The sequence below is a fragment of the Alligator sinensis genome, unplaced genomic scaffold (genome assembly GCF_000455745.1).
Source record: "Alligator sinensis unplaced genomic scaffold, ASM45574v1 scaffold240_1, whole genome shotgun sequence".
Taxonomy (NCBI): Eukaryota; Metazoa; Chordata; order Crocodylia; family Alligatoridae; genus Alligator; species Alligator sinensis.
Window position 1 is genome coordinate 2,214,140 of NW_005841902.1, and position 23,886 is coordinate 2,238,025.

The 23,886-nt window shown below is 39.8% G+C and overlaps 1 protein-coding gene across 19 annotated transcripts in view; it reads right to left on the bottom strand.

Annotated features, from left to right (window-relative positions):
• CUNH9orf3 (chromosome unknown C9orf3 homolog) overlaps positions 1–23,886 on the bottom strand; it is a 307,749-nt gene that overhangs the window by 121,171 nt on the left and 162,692 nt on the right. For all 19 annotated transcript variants that reach the window (XR_003092784.1, XR_003092780.1, XR_003092782.1 and 16 more), the window contains 2 exons: positions 17,910–17,953; positions 4,943–5,003 (listed from right to left, as the gene is read on the bottom strand). Coding sequence is in view for 15 of the 19 variants with exons in the window: in XM_025197657.1 (XP_025053442.1) it covers positions 4,943–5,003; positions 17,910–17,953 (105 nt within the window). In the remaining 4 variants the exon portion in view is untranslated. The remainder of the gene's footprint in view (positions 1–4,942; positions 5,004–17,909; positions 17,954–23,886) is intronic.

Below are 23,886 nucleotides of genomic sequence, written 5' to 3' on the forward strand. Positions count from 1 at the left end.
ACAAGCTTTTGCATTTTTTTGATAAGGTTAATTTTAACTGCGCTACTACATACAAGGCCTTACTACATTTAAGGCTTCACTAATCTTACAAGGCCTCACTATATACAAGGCCTTACTAGTCTTTGACTTTAATTAAGCTCTTAGCGGCAACATACAGCATGCAATACATGAATAAACGACAAGAAACATCTGGTCTAATCCTCACAGAGCACTGAGCAAGCACCTTCACCATACAGACACAATTTTCAGCTGTCACACTGGATCCCTGTTTATAATAGTGTTTCTCAACCTGTGGGTCGTGACCCAAAAGTGGGTTGCAAGAATATATGAAAGGGTCACAAATAAACTTTAAAATGGATTTTCCTTTAAAGGAGAAAAACATGGGAAACTACAGAATAACCCTTGCAGGCTGGCAGAGTTCCAGCCTGCAAGGGGCTGCTTGGGGCGAGGGGAGCAAGAGGAGGGTGATCAGGCAGGGGTAGCCACATGCATGTGCACAAGAACACATGCACATGACAGCCAGGCAGCATGGACAGCAGCTCCTGTAGTTCCCTACAGGTAAGTCTATGGGGTGGGGCATAGACATGGCATCGGAGGGGGTGTGGGAGCACAGACAATGCACCGGGGTGGGGGCATGGGAGGCATGTGCCCCCCCAGATTTGTGTCCCCATAGCAGGCTTGGGACTGTAGACTGGCCAGACTGGCACAGGCAGGAGCTGCCTCCATGGCCCAGTGGCAGGTGGCAAGACTGTTGCCACTGCCAGGACCCCCACACCAGCAGTGTGAGGAGTAACAGATGGGGATGCTGTATTGCCCTCACTTCCTCCCATTGCCAGCTGCTCGCACACTGCCTGTGCCTCCACCCCGCCACCATGGCTCAGCTGCCCCACTGCTGCCACTTCCCTCAGGCTGTGACTCTACCCTGGGGGGGAAGTGGGGTGGGGGGGCAACATGGACAGCCTCAGAGGAGCAGCAGCAGGGCCATGGCATGGGGCAGAGCCATGGCCCAGCACACTTTTTTGTCTGAAAGGTTAGTTGGTTGTTTTTTGGGGGGCTTTTAGGGGATTGGGGGGGGTTGTTTTTTTTTTTGTTTGTTTGTTTGTTTGTTTGTTTTTTTTTTTTTTTTTTTTTTTTTTTTTTTTAAAAACATACATTTTTTTTTTTTTTTTTTTTTTTTTTTTTTTTTTTTTTTTTTTTTTTTTTTTTTTTTTTTTTTTTTTTTTTTTTTTTTTTTTTTTTTTTTTTTTTTTTTTTTTTTTTTTTTTTTTTTTTTTTTTTTTTTTTTTTTTTTTTTTTTTTTTTTTTTTTTTTTTTTTTTTTTACAGAAATAGCTAAAATCAGCAAATCCTGTTGGTCTTCAAAGACAATTTTTGGCAATTTATGGCCTGCTGAATTCGGACCATTTTTACTGTACATTTTGCCTGTACATGTATTACATGCTTGCACAGGATATTGATATTACTTGTTAGTAGTGCTGGAGAGTTTCAAGTTGCCATAGTCATGCAAACATAGTTTTCAAATTAAATCAGAAGTATTTTAAATTTTCCTTTCTTTCTTTTACCTTTCTTTTCTAATTTTTTTTTTTGATGTCATTCTCATAGCTCCCTACGGTGATGAATAGACTTTAAATGCTTGTGAGCTATTTGATGACTGAGTATTAGTATGCCAGTTCAACGGCACACAATTAGCAACACTTTTTTTCCCCTTCCCTCAGGGCAAATGTTCTAAACAGCAACCTTGTTGTTTGCTGTACAAAATATGGAATTCAGCTAAATATGCCTACTGTTATTCCCAGACTCCAAATCAAGCTGTGATCCTTAACGACATCAAGCTTTTCATAATAATCTGCAAAACAACCAGCTTTATGATGTACCTAACATTTTTAGAGAACTCACTCTATATATACCAACACAAGGCATTATTAACACAGAGTTAAGGTTGCTCAATGATGCTTTGCATCCTTCTGGAAAAACAAGTTCAAGTACATTTAAACCTCCAAGTTAAGGCAGTGCATACTTTAGGGCAGTGCATACTTTAACCTCTCAAAAGCCTATAAGTGCATGGTTACACACAACATGGCACCACAGGGCAATCTTAACTTGCATTAACTCACTTTGTGGCAGTGAATTTTCTATTTTTTTCCAACAGAAAAAGCTATTGTGTCCAAAAGATGGTGTTGAGAGAAGCTGTAAGAGTCATGTGAGGGAGAGCTGAGTAAGTTCAGGCCAAAGAGATGAATAAAGCTTGATCTGATAGCTCTAAGAGGCATGAACTGCTTCTTACATCTAAGTGGGTGTTCTTATCTCACTTGGTGCTTGAGCGTTTGTATCATACTCTAGGCATGTTGTTCTCAAGTCCCTACTGACCCTTGCATTCAGCATCCCCATTCCTCTCTTTACCCAAGTCTCTGCACTGTACATCTGTAGCAAGGTTAGTGTTGCCGCACCCGTGATAGTACAGAAAATATCCAACAAGCAAGACTACTTTGCACCGAAAAGCTTGGTTAAAATCTGTTCCAAAGGTACAATTGATCCAACAAAAATATCACTAAAAAACCCTTTCTTCTTGTACGTCTGTGGCACACTCTAAGCAATCATGTTCCCAAGCTTTCCATCCTCTCCCAGCAATGTGTGCCCACATCATGCACTGAATATGCTTGTTTGCATCTCTGTACCCTAACTTAACATGGTGGTGGCAGATTTTGAAGGTGGGGACAGTGATGAGGGTAGGGAAGTTTGGGGAGCAGAGCTGAGGGCCTGCCTAGATCCCCCACAGTATGTCTCTCACTTCCTTCTTTCCTCCTCAAACATGCCCTTGCTTCTCTGACCTCTTTTTTCCTTAGTATCAGCACGCAGAAGAAGAGGGTGCCTGGACACAGGATAGGGGAGGAAATGAGAATAGGTATGCTCAGCACATTGCACAGGCTCATTTGCACTAAAAACAAGGAAGGAGATAAGAAAACTGATGGAGATTATACCTCTCAAAACTCTTGTTCTGTTCTGGGTTCCTTCCCGTGATCAGAAACCAGTGGGGGAAAGGGAAGCCTCTCAAGTGCCTCTTAGTCCCTTAAGCCCTCTCTTAGTCAGTCTGAGAGATGTACTTGTACTTGTTGGGAAAGTGAATACTGAGGGTTAGAGCACAAATGATTCTATTTCCCTTCCTCTAAAGCCCATCACTTGGGTTGAAGGCACCCACATTTTCTCCCTTTTTAGTTCTGCTCTGTGAGCACATCTGAACTCTCACACAGAGAAGTCCCTTTGAGGGTGATTTTTCTTTCACTGTGGGATCAAAAAAAATAACTAATGCTTGGATTAGTTCTTAATCATAATCACTGAACTGAGTTTTGAAATGCATAGTGTTGGAATGATCCCTTAAGAATCACTGGGTAGGGGTGAGCTGACCCCTCAAGAGTTGTGTCCTAATACAGTCCTAAGAGGCAAATGCTGGCAAAGGGGCAGAGTTCTTAAGCTTCCTTCTAACGTTCACACCAACCTGTACTGCTCTGACTTTCTGCCGTGTGTTCCCTCTTTATTGCCATCAGTTCCTATATTCCCTGTCTCAGTACTAAAATTTATGAATAAGCACATTTTATGAGTGGCTCAAATCAGGGGGTTCTGTATCAGGAACCAAACCTTGACCAAAAAGCTACTTGCTTTTCTTTGATCACACTCAGCTCAGTTGTTCAGGAAATTAGAGAATACTGTGAATAACAATTTCACCATCCTAACTGCTTAGTATCTTGTCTAAGTAATGTTAATTGCCTTTATACTGATTTCAAAGTAAAAACAGATAGAATCTGGATTTTACAGCATTTTACAATATTATTCGGAAAGCAAGTATTCTGGTCTCAGTGCAAAATTTCCAGAAAAAGCCCTGCAGAATGCAAAGAAAAAACAAGGAAAAGATATCCTTATCCATTCTCTGAAAGTGGCTAAAGGTAATGCTCAAGCACATAATACATGGGTACAACTCAGATTGAATGACCATACAAGTCACCTTGAACTACCCAGATATTTTATTAAGAAACTGCCTGAAAATCTTCTGGCTTCAACAGACCCCCTAATCTTATTTCTTATATAGCCTCTTTTAGGCTCCTTAGTTTAGCACGTACCAACTTTGTCCTGTTTCAGTATTACTTCTCCCAAGAGGGCAGTTGGTGCCAGGCACTAGCTAAAATAAATCCCAAGTGACCAAAATCAGTTTGGGGATGGAGCAGAGGTTTGAATATAAACAAGCCCCAAATTTGAATCTAAAAAAACCTGCAAAATCAGGTGACTATGGTTTGGTTTTTTTCTGGCAGGGCGGTGGTATTTTGAGACCTTCTTGCTCAAAAGAGCACATATTTGGACTAGTGAGGCATGGCAAATATTATGAAGACAGAACAAAGGATATTATAAAGAAGAACAAGGATTTCAGAGATTTCACCTTTAGTCAACCTTTAAATCAAAAGGATTACCCCATCTTATCGACAGTAGTGCTTTACTGCAATAAATGTAACTCACTTAATAAATTCAGAAGATTTACGAACGTCTCAATATTCACAAAATATCAAAGTACAAATAATTTAATAGTTATTGAAGTTATTGCTGTCAGTGTATCTGTCAGTAATTCACAAATTAACATCTGTGAACAATGCTCCTTACTTGTAGTGGAACCCCACTACAATACCTCACAGCACACTTTCCAGTGACCAGAGTGATTAGTAATAAAACTGAAAGATTTCCCCTTTGGCAGCTTTGTTGAGATGAAAGTAGAAGGAAAAAACCTGTAACTGATCAAAATTGAGCCCACATGAATACAGTATAAAGACATGCAGAGCAGATGTCATCAAACGAGAGATTTATTTTGTGCTGTACCTGTTATAAATACAGGCAGTGATTTGAACAATGTGTTTGAAAAAGTCATTGTCTGGAAACTATTGAAGAGAGGTATTTTCATTTACCTTTGGTATTCCAGAAGTGTCAAGCCAGTTCTGGAAGATACTTTCAACAGACAGCCCATACCTTAAAAAGTAAAAATAGAAGTTTAAACTCGTTTCATGGAACACAGGCATAGATGTAAATTTTCCAGAGGATAAAAAAAAACATGTTCTGTGGACACATGGTCTTATAGAGTAAGCAGTGGTTTTTAACCCAGATGTATTACATTCTTGTTCCTTTTAATTAATAACATTCAGAGATGACACTTGCGAATTGAAGACAGATTGGATTTTGTGTGTTTAAACTTAAAATGATAAATTCAGTGCTTATGAAGGCTGACAGGGCAAGGGCAAGAAGCTAAACTGCATTTATGAAACACATGTAAAGTATGAGCAGGTGCTCTCTGGTTCTCTCTGTGTGGTTTTGCTTGGGTTCTTTTATTTTTTGTAAGAAAGCCACAGTGGGGCAAAATTAACTGGAGACATTTACAATTAGGGTTTTATTGAGGCAGAAGTCAAAATGTAAGGGAAAAAAGGGCAGAAGAAAAACTGCAATGAAATTTGAACCATCTTAGATTTATGAGTTTTAAAATGCACTGCTGGACCTTAATTCTCCTCAAAGTTACTAAGTCTCAGTAGAGATGGATGTCAGCTTCTCAAAATTTTTTGTCCTGGTAACATTTATGGTGAAATCACAATATATTTTGAAACCACAACTCCTACAAAGGAAATAATTTGTCACAACTGAACTCAGTGAGACAGTTACCTACACGCATAAGAGCTTGCAAGCTGAAAACTTAAATTAGTATCCTAAAGTTCTTTTTAAGCAATTTTGGTTGACCAAAGTTGCTCAGCATGAAATATAGCCAATTTCCTAAATAAACCAGCATTATCGTTTCATTTTCCTTCTTATCCTGTCAAGTACTATACCACAGTAGGTTTAGACCAATAACCTGCAAAGGATCAGCATAAAAAACAGCCATTTTGAAGTCCTAGCATGAGGGGCCATTTATTTTTTATTCCCACTTGATGTTTATTTTGTGAACTCTCAACAAAATAAAAGAAACTTTTTTTGGTAGAGCTGTGCTTAAAGTTTTGATTCCGGAGATTATTTATTTCTGGATTATACCACATGAAGGTCTTGTAATGAAAACAGTGAGAAAACTTTAGGTTCACTGATTTTAATGACACTGCCATGAAATAAAAATAATTCATCAGCAATAAAAACAATAGTGCTTGGCACCTACAAAGCAACTTCTAGTTATGGTTTTCAATTGCTTATGAGCATTAGATTTCTCTCTCTCTCTGAGACAGATAAGATCTATGTATCTGATTTGCAGCTGGGAAAACGGAGGCAAAGAAATTCTGGGACTTGGACAAAGTGAAGCGATGTGTTACTGGATGAGCTTACAACAGATTCAAGGAGTTCTGCTTCTCAGTCTTTGGTATAACTGCCTGGCAACATTAAGGAAAACATCTTGACACCTCATAGCTATTTAGATAATGAAAAAAAGTTTTCAGTTATTGGTGCTTCTTTTTATAGTGGTAGCATTTTCTCCAGACAGTTATTTCTTGAGTTGAATGCAAGACATAGAAGAAAATTTAGGGAAAAAAATATTTCCCTTCAGAATCTCTTTTATAGGACATCAGGCCCACAGCATATAAGTGCCTCTCAAGTAGTAATGGGTTTATCCGCCCAGCACTGATGTAAGGTGCAGAAGAACTGACAGAAAGTGAGATTGCAAGCAAGATCCTATCACTGCCACTCTTATTCAGCGCAATGCCAGTGTGAAATCAACTGCAATATTCAAGGAATGAAAACTGTTCAGTGGAAGGATGTCCAATTCTGACACAAATTAGAAGTCAATGAACTGCTCATTAGGATAACTGTTCAGCAATATGAGTAAAACATACACAATCTGATGCTAATGGGCTGGCTCAAGGTGGCACAGAAAAGTCTGTGGTGAAGCCAGGAACTGATTTTCTTGGATGCATCTATATGAGACATTTACTGCATAGTTGATTAATTAACCGTGCAGTAAACATCTCAGCTTCTACATGTGAGACCTAGAATGAATAAACTCTGCAATCAGGATAGGACTTGTAAAACACAAGTCCTACCCTTCTGCAGAGTTTTTTCATGAGCAGCAGTGCGCATGTAGATGCTACCACAGCTGGCTGTGGCACAGGGCACAGAGGGCACAGAGTGCTTCAGTGTGCAGCTAACCAGCAGGCAAGCCCCCATGCTGAAGCATCCTTGCACCTCAGCCAGTTCCTCCACAGTACGTGGAGCCCAGTCAGGGCACCCCCAGGCTGGCAGGCTGACCCCCTGGGTCCCCTTACAGCCTGGGCTGCTCCTACCAGGCTCCATGTGCTGTGCACAAAGAAACTCTGGATCAATATGCTCCGGTTTCTTGCTCCTGGGAACACATTCAAACAGTGTGCCTGGAGGCAAAAAACTCTGGAGTAATAAGCTCTGGAGGTTATCTGTGTGCATTAATTGAACATGTACACGTGCCCCTTATGTTTCACCCATAAGGGAATTCTTCCTGAGAAGTACTGTTATGTGTCCTTCAGAACATAAAGCTTTTCCAGAGACCTGGAAGATCACACCCTGGTAGTCATCTGCAGAAATTAACAAAAATGGTCTGGGGACAAAAAAGGAAGTAAAAAAACAAAGGACTTGAAAAGACTGAGATATCTATATTTCAGGACAAGATAATTTAATGCTGGTCTGCATTGTGCAAGTAATTTACATAAGACAGTGTTGGCAGATGAAGTGTTTGTGGTGGGACAAATCCATCACCTCCTGAGGAAAAGTTGATAATACATGCAACTTAGGGTAAAACTTTCTCTCAGAAGTATCTTTGTGAGTCAGGGATGAAATTCACCCCAGGCTCTGAGACAGTAGTCTCTGCCATGAACAGATAGTTTTCCCCTCATGTCATGTGGTTCATATAATGATATTAGTCTAGCAGAAGTATTTCCACTTAGCCAGGATCCTGAACTTTCAGGAAATTACCATTCTGCATGTCTGATCACTATGGAAATGGATTTTTTACAGATAGCTAAGAGTATGCAGAACACAGGAACATATTTGTATATGGCAGCATTCTATATCTGCATGGATTATTTAAATCCAGACCTGACCATTTTTATCTCATACCTGGCTACTTGTGCAAGTCCACTGGGTTCAGTACATTTAACTCTGTCCCTGAGACAGTTATTTTTCTTTATCTGTTGCTGATAACATGATTCAAGCATTCAGATTTGATCTGCTCAACTACTGTTAGCCACAATGAATACCCAAAAGATGTTATGTTCTTGCATTATGTTGACCCTAACAAAGTGGAGTATTACAAGTAATAGATGTTAACATCCAAGACTGTTATGTTATTTGGAAGAAAAAATAATTATCAGTATTTTGACATTGAGAGAAAAGCATATAATCAAAGTCAATAAGAAGAAATACAGATATTTTCTGAGAGATAATTCTGTAACTTGAATGATTAATTGAGAGTGCTGAGGGTTCCCTGTCACTACCTGTAATGTTGCATTTGAGAGCAAAGGGGTACACTGATAACACTTATCTTTATCAGGGGATTGGTTTATTTGATTTAATACTTAATGTTCATCTTTCTGCGTTTCCTAAAATGTTGATCTATTCCTTCTTTTAAAAATAGCATTACAGTACAAGTATGTTCAAAGAAGTAACTTTATTTTTTCCTTTAAGAGGAAAAAATAAATATTTCAAGCCCTTCATCACCACAGAATCAACAAAGCTGTAGAAGAGAATGAGCTGACTTCTATTCTGCCTCTTGCATCATCAGCAGCATTAATGACATTCCAAGTACAGAATTTTGATTTTGTTGGTGCAAAGTCAAAAGGAGCACAGCTTGATATTCACAGTCTCAGTGGAGTTTGCCTGCTAGCAGCTAGAGGGAAAAAATAATACTATTTTACTTGTAAATTTGATCTGTTTGTCATTTAGGGACAATAAACACAGAACACCATGATGCTAGTTTTAGTCATTTTTTCCAGAGTATAGCTAATACTTTAAGGATATGATTGTTTTTAATGAAGATCAATGAAAAATAAGCGTGCTTCATTTGCAGTAGCTTCAAGATGCCTAAATCTTTATTTAACTTTCTCTGGGTTCAGAATCAACAGGAGGGCATTTCCAAATACAGACTTTGAAATGAGCATATGATGAGAGTCCCACTGTTAAGTCACCATACTATCCAAGGGGAAAAAAATATGCAAATGTGTTGCTCAGATTCTATTGCAACTCTAAAAGGCTTTCTTGAGAGTGAGGATTACAGCCTGCTCCCCCAACAACCCACACTTTTCTGATTAGAATTCAGATAACTATTTCAATGCAACACAGTGCATCTATACATGCAATTAATGTGACTCAATATACTTTAGAATCTAGCTCAATTTGAGCAGGAGTAAGCTAATCCCAATATCACCATCTACATGTGCATTTAAGTGCAGTACTTTATTATGCTGCTGGATACCACTTGCACTTGATAGGACTATCCAGCAGCACAGAAAATTAGTCTACTGTGACCTAATTGCCACGCATGTGTAGATGGTAATGCTTTACTGTACACCAAATTAGTCTGCTGCACAGTAAAGCATCTCATGTAGACGCATCCATTAAAACCTAGCGTAGACACATCCTGAGTGGTCTATTAGTGTACCCCAACATACAGTATACTGCAAGGATTTTAGTCTGGAGATAACAAAGAACCCTCTGATATAAATGGAAAAACTCCTGCTCACTTGGGGCTCAGACAGAAGTGACATTTTTTGTGTGATCTGGCCCCTGAAAGTGCTCTACAGCTGTGCCCTAACACAAGTGCACACCTGGAGAGCACTTCTAAAATAGCTGATCACGCAAAATATTAACCCTCATCTAATCAGACTGATTAAACTGCTCTGCTTTAGAACTTATGTTCCCCACCCCAGCTCAGACAGGGCATAGCAGTCTGGCAATTGCTGCTGCTCCCTTCACTCTCTCTCTGCTGACAGCCCTGGAGCATTCAGATGCACTTTGCAATGTCCCAGTATAAACTGTTAGTACTTCTTATCCTGTGAACCTTTTTAGGATTTATCCTAGGACAACAGACATGGACGTCTGCCCCAGGATAAAATGGTTTACCGCAGTAGAGATGCAACATCTGTTGCTAGACATGGATTACTGTGGCAAGGCCACAGAAAAAGGGCATAGAGCATGATATTTATAGAAGTCTGTGTTTAGGAAAAGTTACTTATTCAGAAGGGGTGTTTATCCACATATTTAATTCTCACTGGCCACTGATGTCTCCATGTGACCTAAACCAGATGCTTAAATGATTTTCTAAATTAAGACAAAAGAGAAAAAAATTGGCCTTGTGATAAATGTACTGGACAGGGATTTGGGAACCTGGGTTTAGCACTCAGCTCTAGCACAAGTTTCATATGTGATCTGTGGTACATAACTTAATCTCTTTGTGCTTCAATTACCCTTCTATAAAATGGGGATAAAAATGCAATAATACATCACATAGTTTACACTGTTTATTTACTTAGACTTCAACTCTCCAGTAAACAGATAATCTATTAATAGGTGTATGTAGTGTAATTAAAGCTCCAGTCTCAGGTAAGACCACTACACACCACTGTAACACAATTATTAATCACTATTAGTTTAGTATTTTAAAACAAAAAAATTACATCAGATTTTCATCCAAAGTGCCCCAAAACACACAGAAACTTTATGCACAGGAATCATTTACTTCGCTAATTGAGGAAAAGAACTATTTTTGTGGTAGAATGTTGTAGCTGTTAAACACTTCACATTAAAAAAACAGAGTTTAGTACAGGAATGAAGAAGACTGCCATATTTAATTGTCAAAGATTTTTCAATAATGCCTTTTTATTCCTTCATCTGGTCCTACAAATTCTTTAATGCTTAAAAGAAATTCCAGCAATGCAACTAGGCATACCTCCAAAAAACCCCAAAACTCAAATTATGATTTTTACCATTGAGTCCCTTTGATGGTGTATTTTTGCATCAGCATATGTACACAGAATAAAACATTTTCTGAAAGATTTTTTTAAATAGATTTTCATTAGGAATTAGAGCCTATCAACTATTTGTGCTTTTAAAATCTCTTACATTTGACCAGCAAAAAATTGATGTAAATTGAAGAGACAAGGGGTAATTCTGTAACTGTGTATTTTGAAGTTATAACATCATTTTAACATTAACTTGGTGCTTATCTGGTAATTTATGAAGACTTGCAGAGAATGCACTTACTAAGCCACAGTTACTGAAGTTAAAAATATCCAAGCTCTAACAGAAGTTAGCCTTAGGTCTGCAATATAGTGCAGAAATCGTAGTTTTAGTGCTTTTCTTAGCATTTGTCATACTGAATGAAAAAAAGAAAAAAACACAAAGAAATATAACTGGATTACTGAGGAGATGAGCCACACAGAGCTCAAGCAGCTGCAATTCTGATTTATCTGGATCAGATGAAAATCGCCCTCTGTTGCTGGGGCTTACAAAAACTGAGACTTTGCATGGCTCACATGCTGGACAGATGTGAATAGGATGAATTTACAGCAGAGGGTAAAAATTACAAACCCCAGAGGAAGTTTTGATCAAACTTAGTGCAGGATGGTACACAGATACAAAGGAAAACAGGTTTAAAAAATGGTATCAGTGGATTCCAAAATTAAATAGCAGAAATAAGATGTTTCATCACGGATGGGAAGGACTTCAGGCTTCCTAAGGAGAGGCCAAGAAAGTTGGGGCCTTTGGAGCCAAATACTCTGTAATAAACACAGGACAACCTGTGAGGGCAGAGCAAGGTGGGTATTCTCACTGACACATGCTAGCCTTACTGTATTAAATTAGAGAAAGGGCAGAACGAGGGGTCTACAAATATGCCAATACAGTGTTTACTGCCCTGGCTGGTACTGATCTCCAAACCAAGATATAGAATCAGAGAATAGTGTCCTGAAGACGAAATTTCAATAACTGAGCTGCTATCAGAACTGAGCCAGGGTAGATTATGAAGACATCCCCTAAACTAGGCATTTAATTAATCTCTCATAAATCTTAAAGGTAGACAAGAATCAATGAGGATGTCACTTGTGATGCTTCATCCAAATGAAGAAGGGTCTCTTCAATGTTAAGAGACAACTGAAAAAAACCCCTGTAATAAAAACCTAAAGCATTCATATAGGGGAGGGAATTCACTGGTGGGAGAGTACTTTAGATGTTACCAGATGTATCCCATAGGAAACAGCAATATGGTGTTATTTAAAGACATAAACCTTCCACTTTGTCATATGAATATTTTCAGTCAGTGCTAATTCAGGAGTTTCATTGCAAAAGTATCCCATGGGATAAAATCTACAACCAGTTACATCATTACAACACTATTGTCACAGCATACATATAGCTGAGGGTAAAATCTTGTCCAACTTCATTCTGTTAAATTTAATCAAATGTCATTTTAGTACTGAAACTAAAAAAGCCAGTATTTGGATAATATTAAACACTTCCAGTCCCCAACACACACACACACACACACACACACACACACACACACACACACACACACACACACACACACAAATATAAATCAACATAAAATATAAATACTTAATCTAAAATGCTTGGACTGGCAAGATACAAAAAGCACCCTTATCCATAGGCGATGCATGGGGGGGGTAGAGGGAGGTACATGTCCCCCTTGAGAGCTGGTGCCCCCCCAACAACGAGCACTCTGGCTGGTAGTAGGGCACAGAGAGCACTCACTGGGGCTCTCTAAAATTATATATATTATCTATATATATATAGATAATATATATAATTTTTATTTTTAGATTAAGTATCCCCTCACAAACACTGGGGAATGGAAGTGTTTAATATTACCCAAATACTGGCCTTTTTAGTTTCAGTAGTAAAATGATATTTGATTGAACTGAGTAGATGTCATCCTTGAGACAGAAAGTTTTAGATGTAGCTTTTATCTGTAAGTATGTTTCATTCCAATCTCTGAAATTATAAGTGTTGAACTAGTCACTACTGGAAGTTGTTTAAAAAAATTATTTTGGATGGACCTTCCATCCCCCTGCCCTTGCTTTTTTGCCCAGTTTATTCAGGAATTTGCACATAAAATCAGAGGATGTTCAATAACGGAAAAGTATCACTGGAGCAGATAAAGAATAAAAGCCTGTCTTATATATAGATGGTCTGTTATACTTGGCATTATTATTGATCTCTTCATCCAGTGTGATTTTGGCAGTGTATAAATTCAGGTGTACCGTATGTCTGGTTATAAAGTAAATGATCATAAATCTGAAATCCTGCCCTTACATTCCAGAGGGCAATGCAAGAGCAAATGGAGCCATACATCCTTTGCAGTGGTCTTACTTAAAAGTTAAAATTTCCTGGCACACATCTATATCCAAAACTGGTTTTCTTGTTCGAATAAAACTCTGTAGCGAATCTAAGCTTAGGGAAAATGGAAAAAGAAAGGTTTATTGACCAACCTGAATATATTAATCTAATTAAAATAAACTAACTTGTTTAACAAGCCTTGCTGTTTTTCCTGACTCTTTTTGGTCTAGAAAAACATATAACATTATTACCACAACTATTATTGCTGATGGTTTGGAAGTGTTGGGGGAAGGAAATAAAGAATGCAGACTGAACTCAGTGCTACCAGACAAATCGTTTGGATGAAAACTAGTTCTTCACAATGTTAGCGGTAAAGTTTAAATAACTGATACTTATCCCTAGGATACAGAATGGGAGCACATTTAATATAACACCAAAGGACACATTTTAAAAGGTGCTAAGAAATTGCCCAACATTCCTGAGAGATAAGGGCATGAGTGACTGGTGCCTCACGAGTCTGGGGGGAGCATCAGCAGGGCATGACCAGCTGGTGACCAGGAGGGGGGAGTCCCCCAGCAGCCAGATGCCCCAGCAAGCGCTCTCCATGCCCCACTACCAGCTGGAGTGCTCACTATCAGGGGGGGCACCAGCTCTCAGGTGGGATACGTGCCCCACCCTGTGCCCCTCCCTACATGTTGCCTATGGATGAGGGTGCTTTGTACCTTGCTAGTCCAAGATTACCAAGGAACAGCAAAAATTGGAACTTCCATTACCATCATCTTTTGTGGACTGTAGAAAGCATGAGGTACTTGTATCACATTTGAAAAGTCAATGTCTATAAATACTGTATATTCTCTCACTCAATGCACCCCAGAAGATATGCACCTTGTTTTGAAAGGAAGAATAAAGAAAAAAAGATCTTTCCTGGTAGCAAGTAACTGAGTAGCAAGCGGTTAGGGAGCCAAGCCTGGTCATTGTTCTCCTTGTGTGAAATGCTGCAGACTCTACTTTCACTTCTGCCCAGCATACAGCAAAAAATGCTCTTACTACACTTCTTGCATTTAATGCACATTCCAATTTCCAACTGCTTTTTTGGGGGGGGAGGTGCATACCATATGAGAGAAAATACAGTATCCACACTTAAAACCATTTATCCCTACTCTAGTTTTATCTCACACACAACTTCAGTAGAAATCACATATTAATCTATCCCCAAGTCTAACAACTGTCAAGATAAAGCTACAAATAGTGTTTTTAGGTCAGCAGAGAACATGCCCTTCATTCCCCTTTTACCCAATTAATTTCAGCAATCCCGGTTTAAGAAAATATTCTGACACAGAATAGGTTTCTTTCCTCCTGTTCCTCCTCAGCAGAACTGTGAAAATAGTTGATCCTCAAGTATGCTAACTAAACTAAGACAAATCCAAAAACCGAGTGGGGGAGGAAGAATTATTTTGGATCAACCTAAAATTAATTTGTGTCAGCAAAGTAAAAAAGTATTTGAAAAAATTCATTTTCTTGATGGATTGTTAAACATTTTTTAAATTAAATTTCGGTAATTTGATATCTGCCCATCCTCTGAAATCAGGCATGCCTGCCTAGGCCAGGCACCTGAGTTTCCACACCTGCCCTCATCTCTGACTAATACGACTGCCCCAGTTCTCTGCAACTGGATTGGCTGCTGAAGGCACCACTCACTCCTTATAAGCACACCCAGGGCCATCCCTTGGGGGGGGCGGGGACACACACACGAATTGGGGCAACCACCCCAGGCCCCGCGGTTGTCCCAATTCGGAGCTGGACAGAGAAACCGCAGCCCTTCCTGCAGGGCCCATCTAGTGCTGGTGACTCTACACCGCTGGCACTGGCTTTGCATCCAGCTGCTTGCCCCCTGCTGCTGCTGGCTTCTTCGCATCTGGGCCCCACACAGGCTGATTTGCGCTGGACCCCACACCCTACTAGGGTTGTCTCTGAGCACACCTGCAGCCTCAGACTGAAGGCACGCCTTCACACAGCCTCTCTCTGTTCTGGAAAGCCTCATGCTCACTGCTCTCTGGTTCTCCTGGCTCCTGATTCGGCTTTGGCTTTTTCTGACCCTGATCTTGGATCTCCCTTGGAATTCAGTACTGAATGTCTGGCCCCTGGTTTTGGATTTCACTTAACAGACTAAACATCTCAGATCTCCCCTTTCAGCTCTCCGGGTCCCTGTGCTCTCTGGTCTTTTAGTTCTAACTCCAACCTGTCATTTGGGTATTCAGTACTCCCACCTTGCTGACCCCCAGGTCACTCTTAGTGCCCTACCATAGGCCCAGACACAAACCTTCACAGTAACTATCCCGTAGGAAAAATTACAATACCATATCTTCTTACATATAATATGCTCACGAATATAGCACACAGCCTGCTTTTGGTGGAGCAGGGATAGGCTGGGTCTGGCCACAAGCTAACCCCACATGCCAGTCTGATCTGGTGCACTGGCTCCAGGGCCACATACTAAGTCTGGGGTTTTGCACTGAGTCCAGCTCTAAGAATGCAGCCAACCTAGCATGTGGCTCCAGACCTGATGTGAAATGGAACTGACCTAGCACATGGTCTGGGACTGATGTGCTGGATCAGGCTGGTGTGTAAGGTCGGTCCATATCTGAACCCAGCCCACTCCAGCAGAAGTAAAAGGTTCACAGGGCTGGTGCCTAGAGCTGAGCTGTGACTACTGCTGCCTGCCTCCCCTTGTGTCCTACATCTCCACAGCTGGAAAGAAGGCAGCAGACAGAGCAGCCTGCAGCCCTGGCTTCTGATTGATCAATCATTTTCTCAAATGGACCCAGCATGGAATATGACCTCAGACCTGGCACACTGGGTCTGACCCCATGTGCTAGGTCTGGCCTGGACTGACCTGTGTTCCAGCTCAATCTAGAACACTGTGGGCATGTCTACACATTGCCCTATGATGACATTGTTACTGTGGCATACTTTAGTACTTCCTTTTGGAAGTACAGATAAACTGTATTAATATATTTAAATAGTATTCTCAGCAGTGATAAAATATTTGCAAATGGAAAGACACTCATGTCAAATTGTCACCGTATTGTCACGAGCTATAATTTTGGCTAAAATCAGCCACTGGTTTAGAATTCCTTTGAGACTTTAAAGTTTTGATACTGGACTCAAGCCTTGAGGCTTCATAAATGTTTTTAGAAGCTACTAAATATCCAAGAGCATAAGAAATAAAAGCTGTCTTCTAGGCCCTCTGATTGAACAATGAGCCAAACAGTTGTTGTAAAATGGAAAAAAAATAACTGATTACATGTATGAATAGACACTGGTCTTCAGAGATACGTATATGCAATTTGCATTGAAAGCAATAAGCAATGACTTGTACACACATCTCAGAGAGCTAGCTAGGTCACACATAGCTTTTACCAACTATAGACAGCCATATTTTTTCATTTTGTATTTTCTTGATTTCAATTAAGCTGCCTAAGACACTAAGTAACATTTTCAGGGTTCTTCTCATAAAGATCAACCTATTGCTTGTTTTAGCATCCAATTTGCTGTTAATTACTTCACCCCAATTCTGATTTCCTTGCACTCACTGAGCAATACTTCACTGTAAAAACAGACATGGCATTTCTCCCAGGAGAAAACGTTTTGTTACCAGCTTACTTTACGTGTGAAATATGCAAAATACAACGTGATAACCCTTTTTTTCTGAGACAATGCTGTGTTCCCAGGTCATTCAAGTTAATTGCCAGAGAGGCAACATGCGTCAAGGGCTGAGCAGCTTGTCTTTCATCCCTCTTTTGACATGAATCAATCAGAACTGCCTCAAGAAAGATGTCTGTTAATACACTTACTCTCCAGAAGTTCCACTAAGGGCAAGGAGGATTATTTCTGGAACAAGATTCACTTTGACTTGAGTAAAGACAGAAAAAAACTGATCCGACAGTAGTGTACTTTCTGGGAAACTGGAAGTTATGTTGTTTTAGGAAAGGGCGGTATTTTTGCTGAAACCCAAAATAGAGAAACAAAAGCTCAGAGGTCAATTCAATGCTCTGCTACAGACTTTCTTGCACATGTGACAACGAGCCACCAAATTTTCATTTATGTCTTTTGAATCTCTTGCCCTTAACCTCTCTTCACCTGAGTTTTTTTCCTTTCTGTAAAACCAAATTAAATACTTTCCTACTCAAGAGAGTGCTATGAGGTTAAATGTTGTAATGTTTAGATAGTGATTTAAGATACTCTGATGAAAGGTGCTATTTGTGCTATTTAAGTGTGAAATATTCTCAGTATTAACAATGTTATTGAAATTTGCCTGTACTTGCTTTTCCTGTTAATTTTCTGTACTTGAGCTCTCACTTAAAACATATGAATGTTTGATAAATATAAAACATGTGCATGTGCAAGTCTAATATATAAATGCACACACATACATGCACATACTAATACAAGTCAACATAAAAATATAAATCTTGAACCTCAACTATATTAAATGAGAACTTTTGCTAACATTTCTGGCTAGTATATCTGATCTATACATCTGACTTCTACTCTTTAGTCCATATATTTTCAACTCTAATTCTCACTTACCCTTTTTGTTCGGGGATGTCCTCCAGCAGCATGTAAAGGAAATCCTGGCAAAGAAACAAAGTGCCCCAATTAATATGCCTATCAATAGACAGCTCTGGGTCTACAGCACAAACAACAGAAAAACAGTCCTGAAAACACTGCTGTATATTTTAACAAAATTATATATTTTTTCCTACTTAGAAAACTATATTATTAAGATTGCAAAGCTCAGCATGCAAAAGTTAAAAAATGTCCCTTTTTCAGCCCTTCTGTGAACACGCATTCTAAAATAGTCTTTAATTATATAATCACATGCTATTTTCTTTAAAAGTATGTCACTGATACAAATGCTACTCCCTGACAAATTTCAAGATATTGCTCCCACACCTAGCAGTTTCTAGAACTTCTCAAAGAAATGGTTGTGAAAATTGTTTGATGTGGGCTGAGCATCTTCTTTCTTCCGTTCTTTTGCATGCGCGTTCTCTCTCTCTCCCTCTCTCACTCTTTGTCTCAAATTGCCTCAGACCAGCACCTGGAATGGAAAATTTGAGCCCATGTGGCTAAAGTCTGGCAAAATTATAAGCAACCGAATGTATAGTCTTATGAAGGAAAATGTCAGGCAACCCTAATTATAAGGGGTACTACAGTACAGTGTTTACTCTTTGTATAACTACCTCTTACATACTAAAGGTTTTTTGGCACCCACTTAAAACAATCACATTTTTACATCACTCACTTCAATACAACACACTTACTACTTGAATCACCATAACACTCTTATGAGAAGAAGTACTATTAATTTGAACAGGCCATTTTTTATACTGAGCTTCTTTTTAGCAGGAAATAAAGTCTATCTATATTCTTTAAAAGAGGGACAGAAGTCTAGTGATGTCCTGCACCACAATGCAGGGGAGCTTTCAGATTCCTGAATGTGAACTCTTGCTCTTCAGGCCAGCCCAGTGTTGTGTTAAAGGGAGCAAAATTAATTCAAAGGAATGGTGGCTGTCTCAAGATATTCAACAACTATTTTGATGTGTGATGATTATATTGTTCAATATCAAAAGAAGAGGGATTACATAAGATAACAGAATCATGGAAGGGACCTCACAAGGCCCACTGCTCAAGGCAGGGTCACCCCTGTCTAAACCATCCCAGCCAAGTCTGCACTTGAAAATTTCCAGGAATTAAGTGTTCAAAACCTGTCTAGTGAGCCTGTTCCAATACTTGACCACCTTCACAGAAAGAGAGTTCCTCCTAATCTTCAACCTAAATTTCTTCTGCTGCAACTTGAGGCCATTACTCCAGTCCTGTCACCTAGGGCCACAGAGAAAAGTGTATCTCCATCTTCTTTACAATTCCCCTTCAGATATTTGAAGACTGCTATCAAATCCTCCTCAGTCTTCTCTTCTACAGACCAAATAACCTGAGATCTGTCAGCCTTTCCTCATAGGTCATTCTTCCAAGGCTTCTAATCATTTTTGTTACTCTCCACTGGGCTTTCTAATCTCCCCATATGCTTTTTGAAGTGTGGGGCCTAAAACTGGACATGGTACTCCAGGTGAGTCCTCACCACTGCTAAAGAGAGCAAAAGAATGACTTTCCTTGACTTGCAAGTGACACTGCTGTTTATACAATCTAATATACTGTTGGCCTTTTTCACAAGAGTACACTGCTGGCTCATATATGGCTTATTCAGCTACTGTAATCCCCAGGTCCTTCTCTGAAGTCTTGCAATCTAACCAGGCATTCCCCAGTCTGTATTTGTTCACTCAGTTATTTCATCCCAAGTACATACTTTGCATTTGTCCTTCTTGAATTTTATCTGGTTAATTGCAAACTAATTTTCCAGCTATCCAGGTCATTCTGGATCCTAGCCCTGCTCTCCAGTAGGAGAGTATCTGCAGCTTCACCAAACTTGGTGTTGTCTGCAAATTTGCTAACCATATGCTCAATCCCAATGTCCAAATCATTAATGAAAACGGTGAACAATACCTTTGGGGAATCCCACTTGACTCCCATCTAAACATTCAAAATTGTAGATAGAACAAGCAGGACAAACTGAAGATGTGAGACACCTGCTATATGAGAATCCCACAGCACACACATGTTTGAAGTCACGCAGGAGCTTCCTCACCAGCACCCAACCTCTCAATGCCACACCCAAGAACACATGACTGTAGATGTGGAACAAGAGGCTAAAAAAAATAACTGACAGTGAAAAAATTTACATTTCAGCAGCCAAGTCCTTACCACCAGGGCCTGATGATGCGAAATGTGGCAATATCTCAACCGCCTACATACCAGAGTCAGACATTCCAAGGAAGTAATGAAGAAGTAGGGCTACACCGCTGGTTCAACCACCTGTGACTGTGGCACAGAGCCTAAGACTATGCAACACCTGCTGTAATGCTTGCTGCTCAAAGGCACATGTACAACAAAAGATCTTGCAAAGTAGAATAAGCAAGCACAAGCATGTGTAACAAAATGGTCAAATGTGGTGTAGAAACATGAGAAGAAGTCTTAGACATTGAGCCATTGATAACCATTCACTGACAATGAATATCCAACGAATCCTCTATATCAAATCCCACGAATACTTTGGAAATGATTGTCTTGGAGGCAGAATCATTTTACACTTATGACAACAGCTCTGGATTAGCCATCTGATGGTTTTTCAGCTTCGAAGTTTAAAAAGTTATAAAACTGCACATCATGTTCATCTGTCCACAATGTTCCTCAATCTCATCTTCAGTGAATCTATTGTTGTCTACCCTTTCAGCCTGTCTTCTATTGCCTCTGTGAACTCTTTGCCCTTTTATTGCATCTCTTCTACGATATCCTCTTTGCTCATCTGTTTCATTGTGTCTTACTCTTGCCATTCTTTCTGCATTCAATTGTTGTGTAGTCTCTGCTTCACACACTGTCTCTGCAAACCCTTTGCCTTTCCATTGCATCTCTTCTATGACATCCTCTTTGCTCATTTGTTTCATTTTGTCTTACTCTTGCCATTCTTTCTGCATTCAATTGCTGTCTGTTCTCTGCTTCACCTTGGTATGGGTGTTGTGGGCTAAAGTAAGCTTCGTTTGTGCCTTTGCCATTCTGCCTGTCACACTCAATTCTCTGGACTTTTAGTGATTAATTTCAATTAGTTATGATGTATTCTTGATATCCAAGCAAAAATTGCCCCTTAACACTGTTATTTTTACTTTAGCCCACAACACCCATACCAAGGTGAAGCAGAGAATAGACAGCAATTGAATTAAGAAAGAATGGCAAGAGTAAGACAAAATAAAACAGATGAGCAAAGAGGATGTCGTAGAAGAGATGCAACAGAAGGGCAAAGAGTTCACAGAGGCAATAGAAGACAGGCTGAAAGAGTAGACAACAACAGATTCACTGAAGATGAGATTGAGGAACATAGTTGTGGATTGATGAACATGATGTGCCAATTTTATAACTCTTTAAACTTCGAAGCTGGAAAACCATCAGATGGCTAATCCAGAGCTGTTGTCATAAGTGTAAAGTGATTCTACCTCCAAGATAATCATTTCCAAAGTATTCGTGGGATTTGATGATGAACTGGAACAATGAGCATTACCAGAACTTTAAAACAAACGTTCAATTGTACAACAGTGCATTGCCTGTTGAGCAAAGATTATTGTGATGAGATGTATGATCCATGGACCATGTAGAGGATTGAGTCCAAATGCACCATGCACGGAAAATCATCAATGTTTGAAGAAACAGCCGAAGGATTTCAGAGAGAAGACACTTGGAAATGTTGATGGCTACCCATTATCTAGAACAGGCTTGTCCAACATGCGGCCCACGGGCCGCCGTGCAGCCCTCCAAGCTGTTTTCTGAGGCCCGAGGTGCTGCGACGGGAAATGAAAGTAAACACTGTACTTTCATTTTGGGGAGGGTGATGTGATATCGCTTCCTGTGAGGTCTTTGAATATGGCTCGCTGGCCCACTGGGTGATAAAAAGTTCATGATCCAGCCCCACATTCAAAAAGGTTGGACACTCCTGATCTAGAAGAAGACCAGGCAGAACAGCTCAAGTTGGTGATGACACAATGGATAACAGAAACGTGGTACCCTATAACAAGTAGCCTATTTTTGCCTGTCATTTTTGACAGGCTTTTACGCTAGTTATGTAATAATTAATTAATTATGAAATCACATTACAGTGTTTTCATTTAGTCTGTATTTCCTTAGCTTGTTAATGAGAAAGTTGTGAAAGAAGGTGTCAAAAGCCTTGCTAAAGTCAAGGTATATAGTGTCCACTGCTCTCCCCCCTTCCACAGAGACTGTCATTTTATCATAGAAGGAAATCAGGTTTGTCAAGCATGGCTTGCTCTTAATGAATCCATGCTGGCTGTCCCTGATCATCTTGTTCTCTTCTAGGTGCTTCACAATGGATTCCTTGAGGGCCTGTCCCAAGATCTTTCCAGGAATCGAGGTCAGGCTGACTGGTCAGTAATTCCCTGAATCTTCTTCATCCCTTTCTTAAATATGGGCACTATATGTTCCCTTTTCCAGTCATCCTGGATCTTACCCAACCTTCAGGAGTACTCAAACAGGATAGTTAATGGCTCTGAAATTCCCTCAGCCAATTCTTTCAGTACCGCTGGATGCATCTCATCCAGTCCTGCTGACTTGAAAGCATCTAGCTTCTTTAAATAACTTCGAACCTGTTCTGCCATTACTCTAGGCTGTTTGACTCCTTCCCTATCTTTGCTGCCAACCATGCTCATCATCTGGTAATTGACCCTATTTGTGAAGACTGAAGTAAAAAAAGGCATAAAATACTTCAGACTTCTCTGCATAATCTGTAACTAGATTGCCTTCTGCATTCCATAAAGGGCCTACAATTTCTTTGGTCTTCCTTTTCCTCAATTTTTATTGCCTTTTATATCCCTTGCTAGTTTCTCAGTTTGCTTTTTTAAATTCTAAGAAATTAAACACACAAAAAAACCTAATTAAGGAACATTAGGGAAAGTTGAAAGTCAAGCACTGAAGAGTTGAGTTTGCTGAGGCAAACTTCTTTCAGCCACATTGCTTGTGCATTTACAATACAGCCTTTAACCACAAGGCCACATGCTGTTTTTGCCACAGTACCACTGCCTCATTCAGTACTCAGAATACTGTGATCTGGATACAAATCCAGGCCTGGTAATAAAAGTGGTTGTTGTAATGAAAGTGGACCTGCACTTCATTTTGTTTGCAGAACCTGGTAGATCTGTAGATGTGTAATGAATAAGGCAGGGGAGTACAGACAGAAAAGGAAGGTCTCAACTGAAAACTGCCCCAGAGAATTTAATTCTATCCCTGTCTCTGCCCAAAAGTTCCTGTATGATGTTAGTCAAGTCACTTAATTCAAATCTTTTATGTATAGTCATTAATCATGTGTTTCATCTCAAGCCATGTGCCCAACCTGACCCAGTGAGGTATGACTTGCATAAGGCCTTAACATGGCTGCAACTGAATTGATGGGAACCATGTTTTGAGCACATTAAGTACTATATACAATGTTAGGTACTCTGAAAAATCAGGTCCTTGGTATCAAATTTAACCAAATTTGTCTCAAATATTATTTAAAACTCGTTGTGCCTCAGTACCCTACTAGTTTAACACAGATAATACCACCTACACATGACAAAGGAGTGTTGTGAGACAAATCAATGTCCATGAAGCAGTTAGATGCCATTGAAAATGACCACCATAGGAAAGTGTCCCGGGAGAGAAAAACAAGGGAGGGTAAAACAAGGAAAAACTACTTACCTTCCACAGAAGCCACAACGCAACAGAAACAAAGGGAGAAGTGCATGTGGCTCGTTAGCTGCACCTTTATTCAGCTGAGGCCAGCCAGTGATGTCACGAGGAATCCCCATACGAAGGGAATAAAAGAGCCGGACAGATGAGGAGAATGGGAGGAGAGGAAGGACCCAGGGAGCGTGGGAATGTCAGGCCCCTTCCGGGGATATCACTGGGAAGA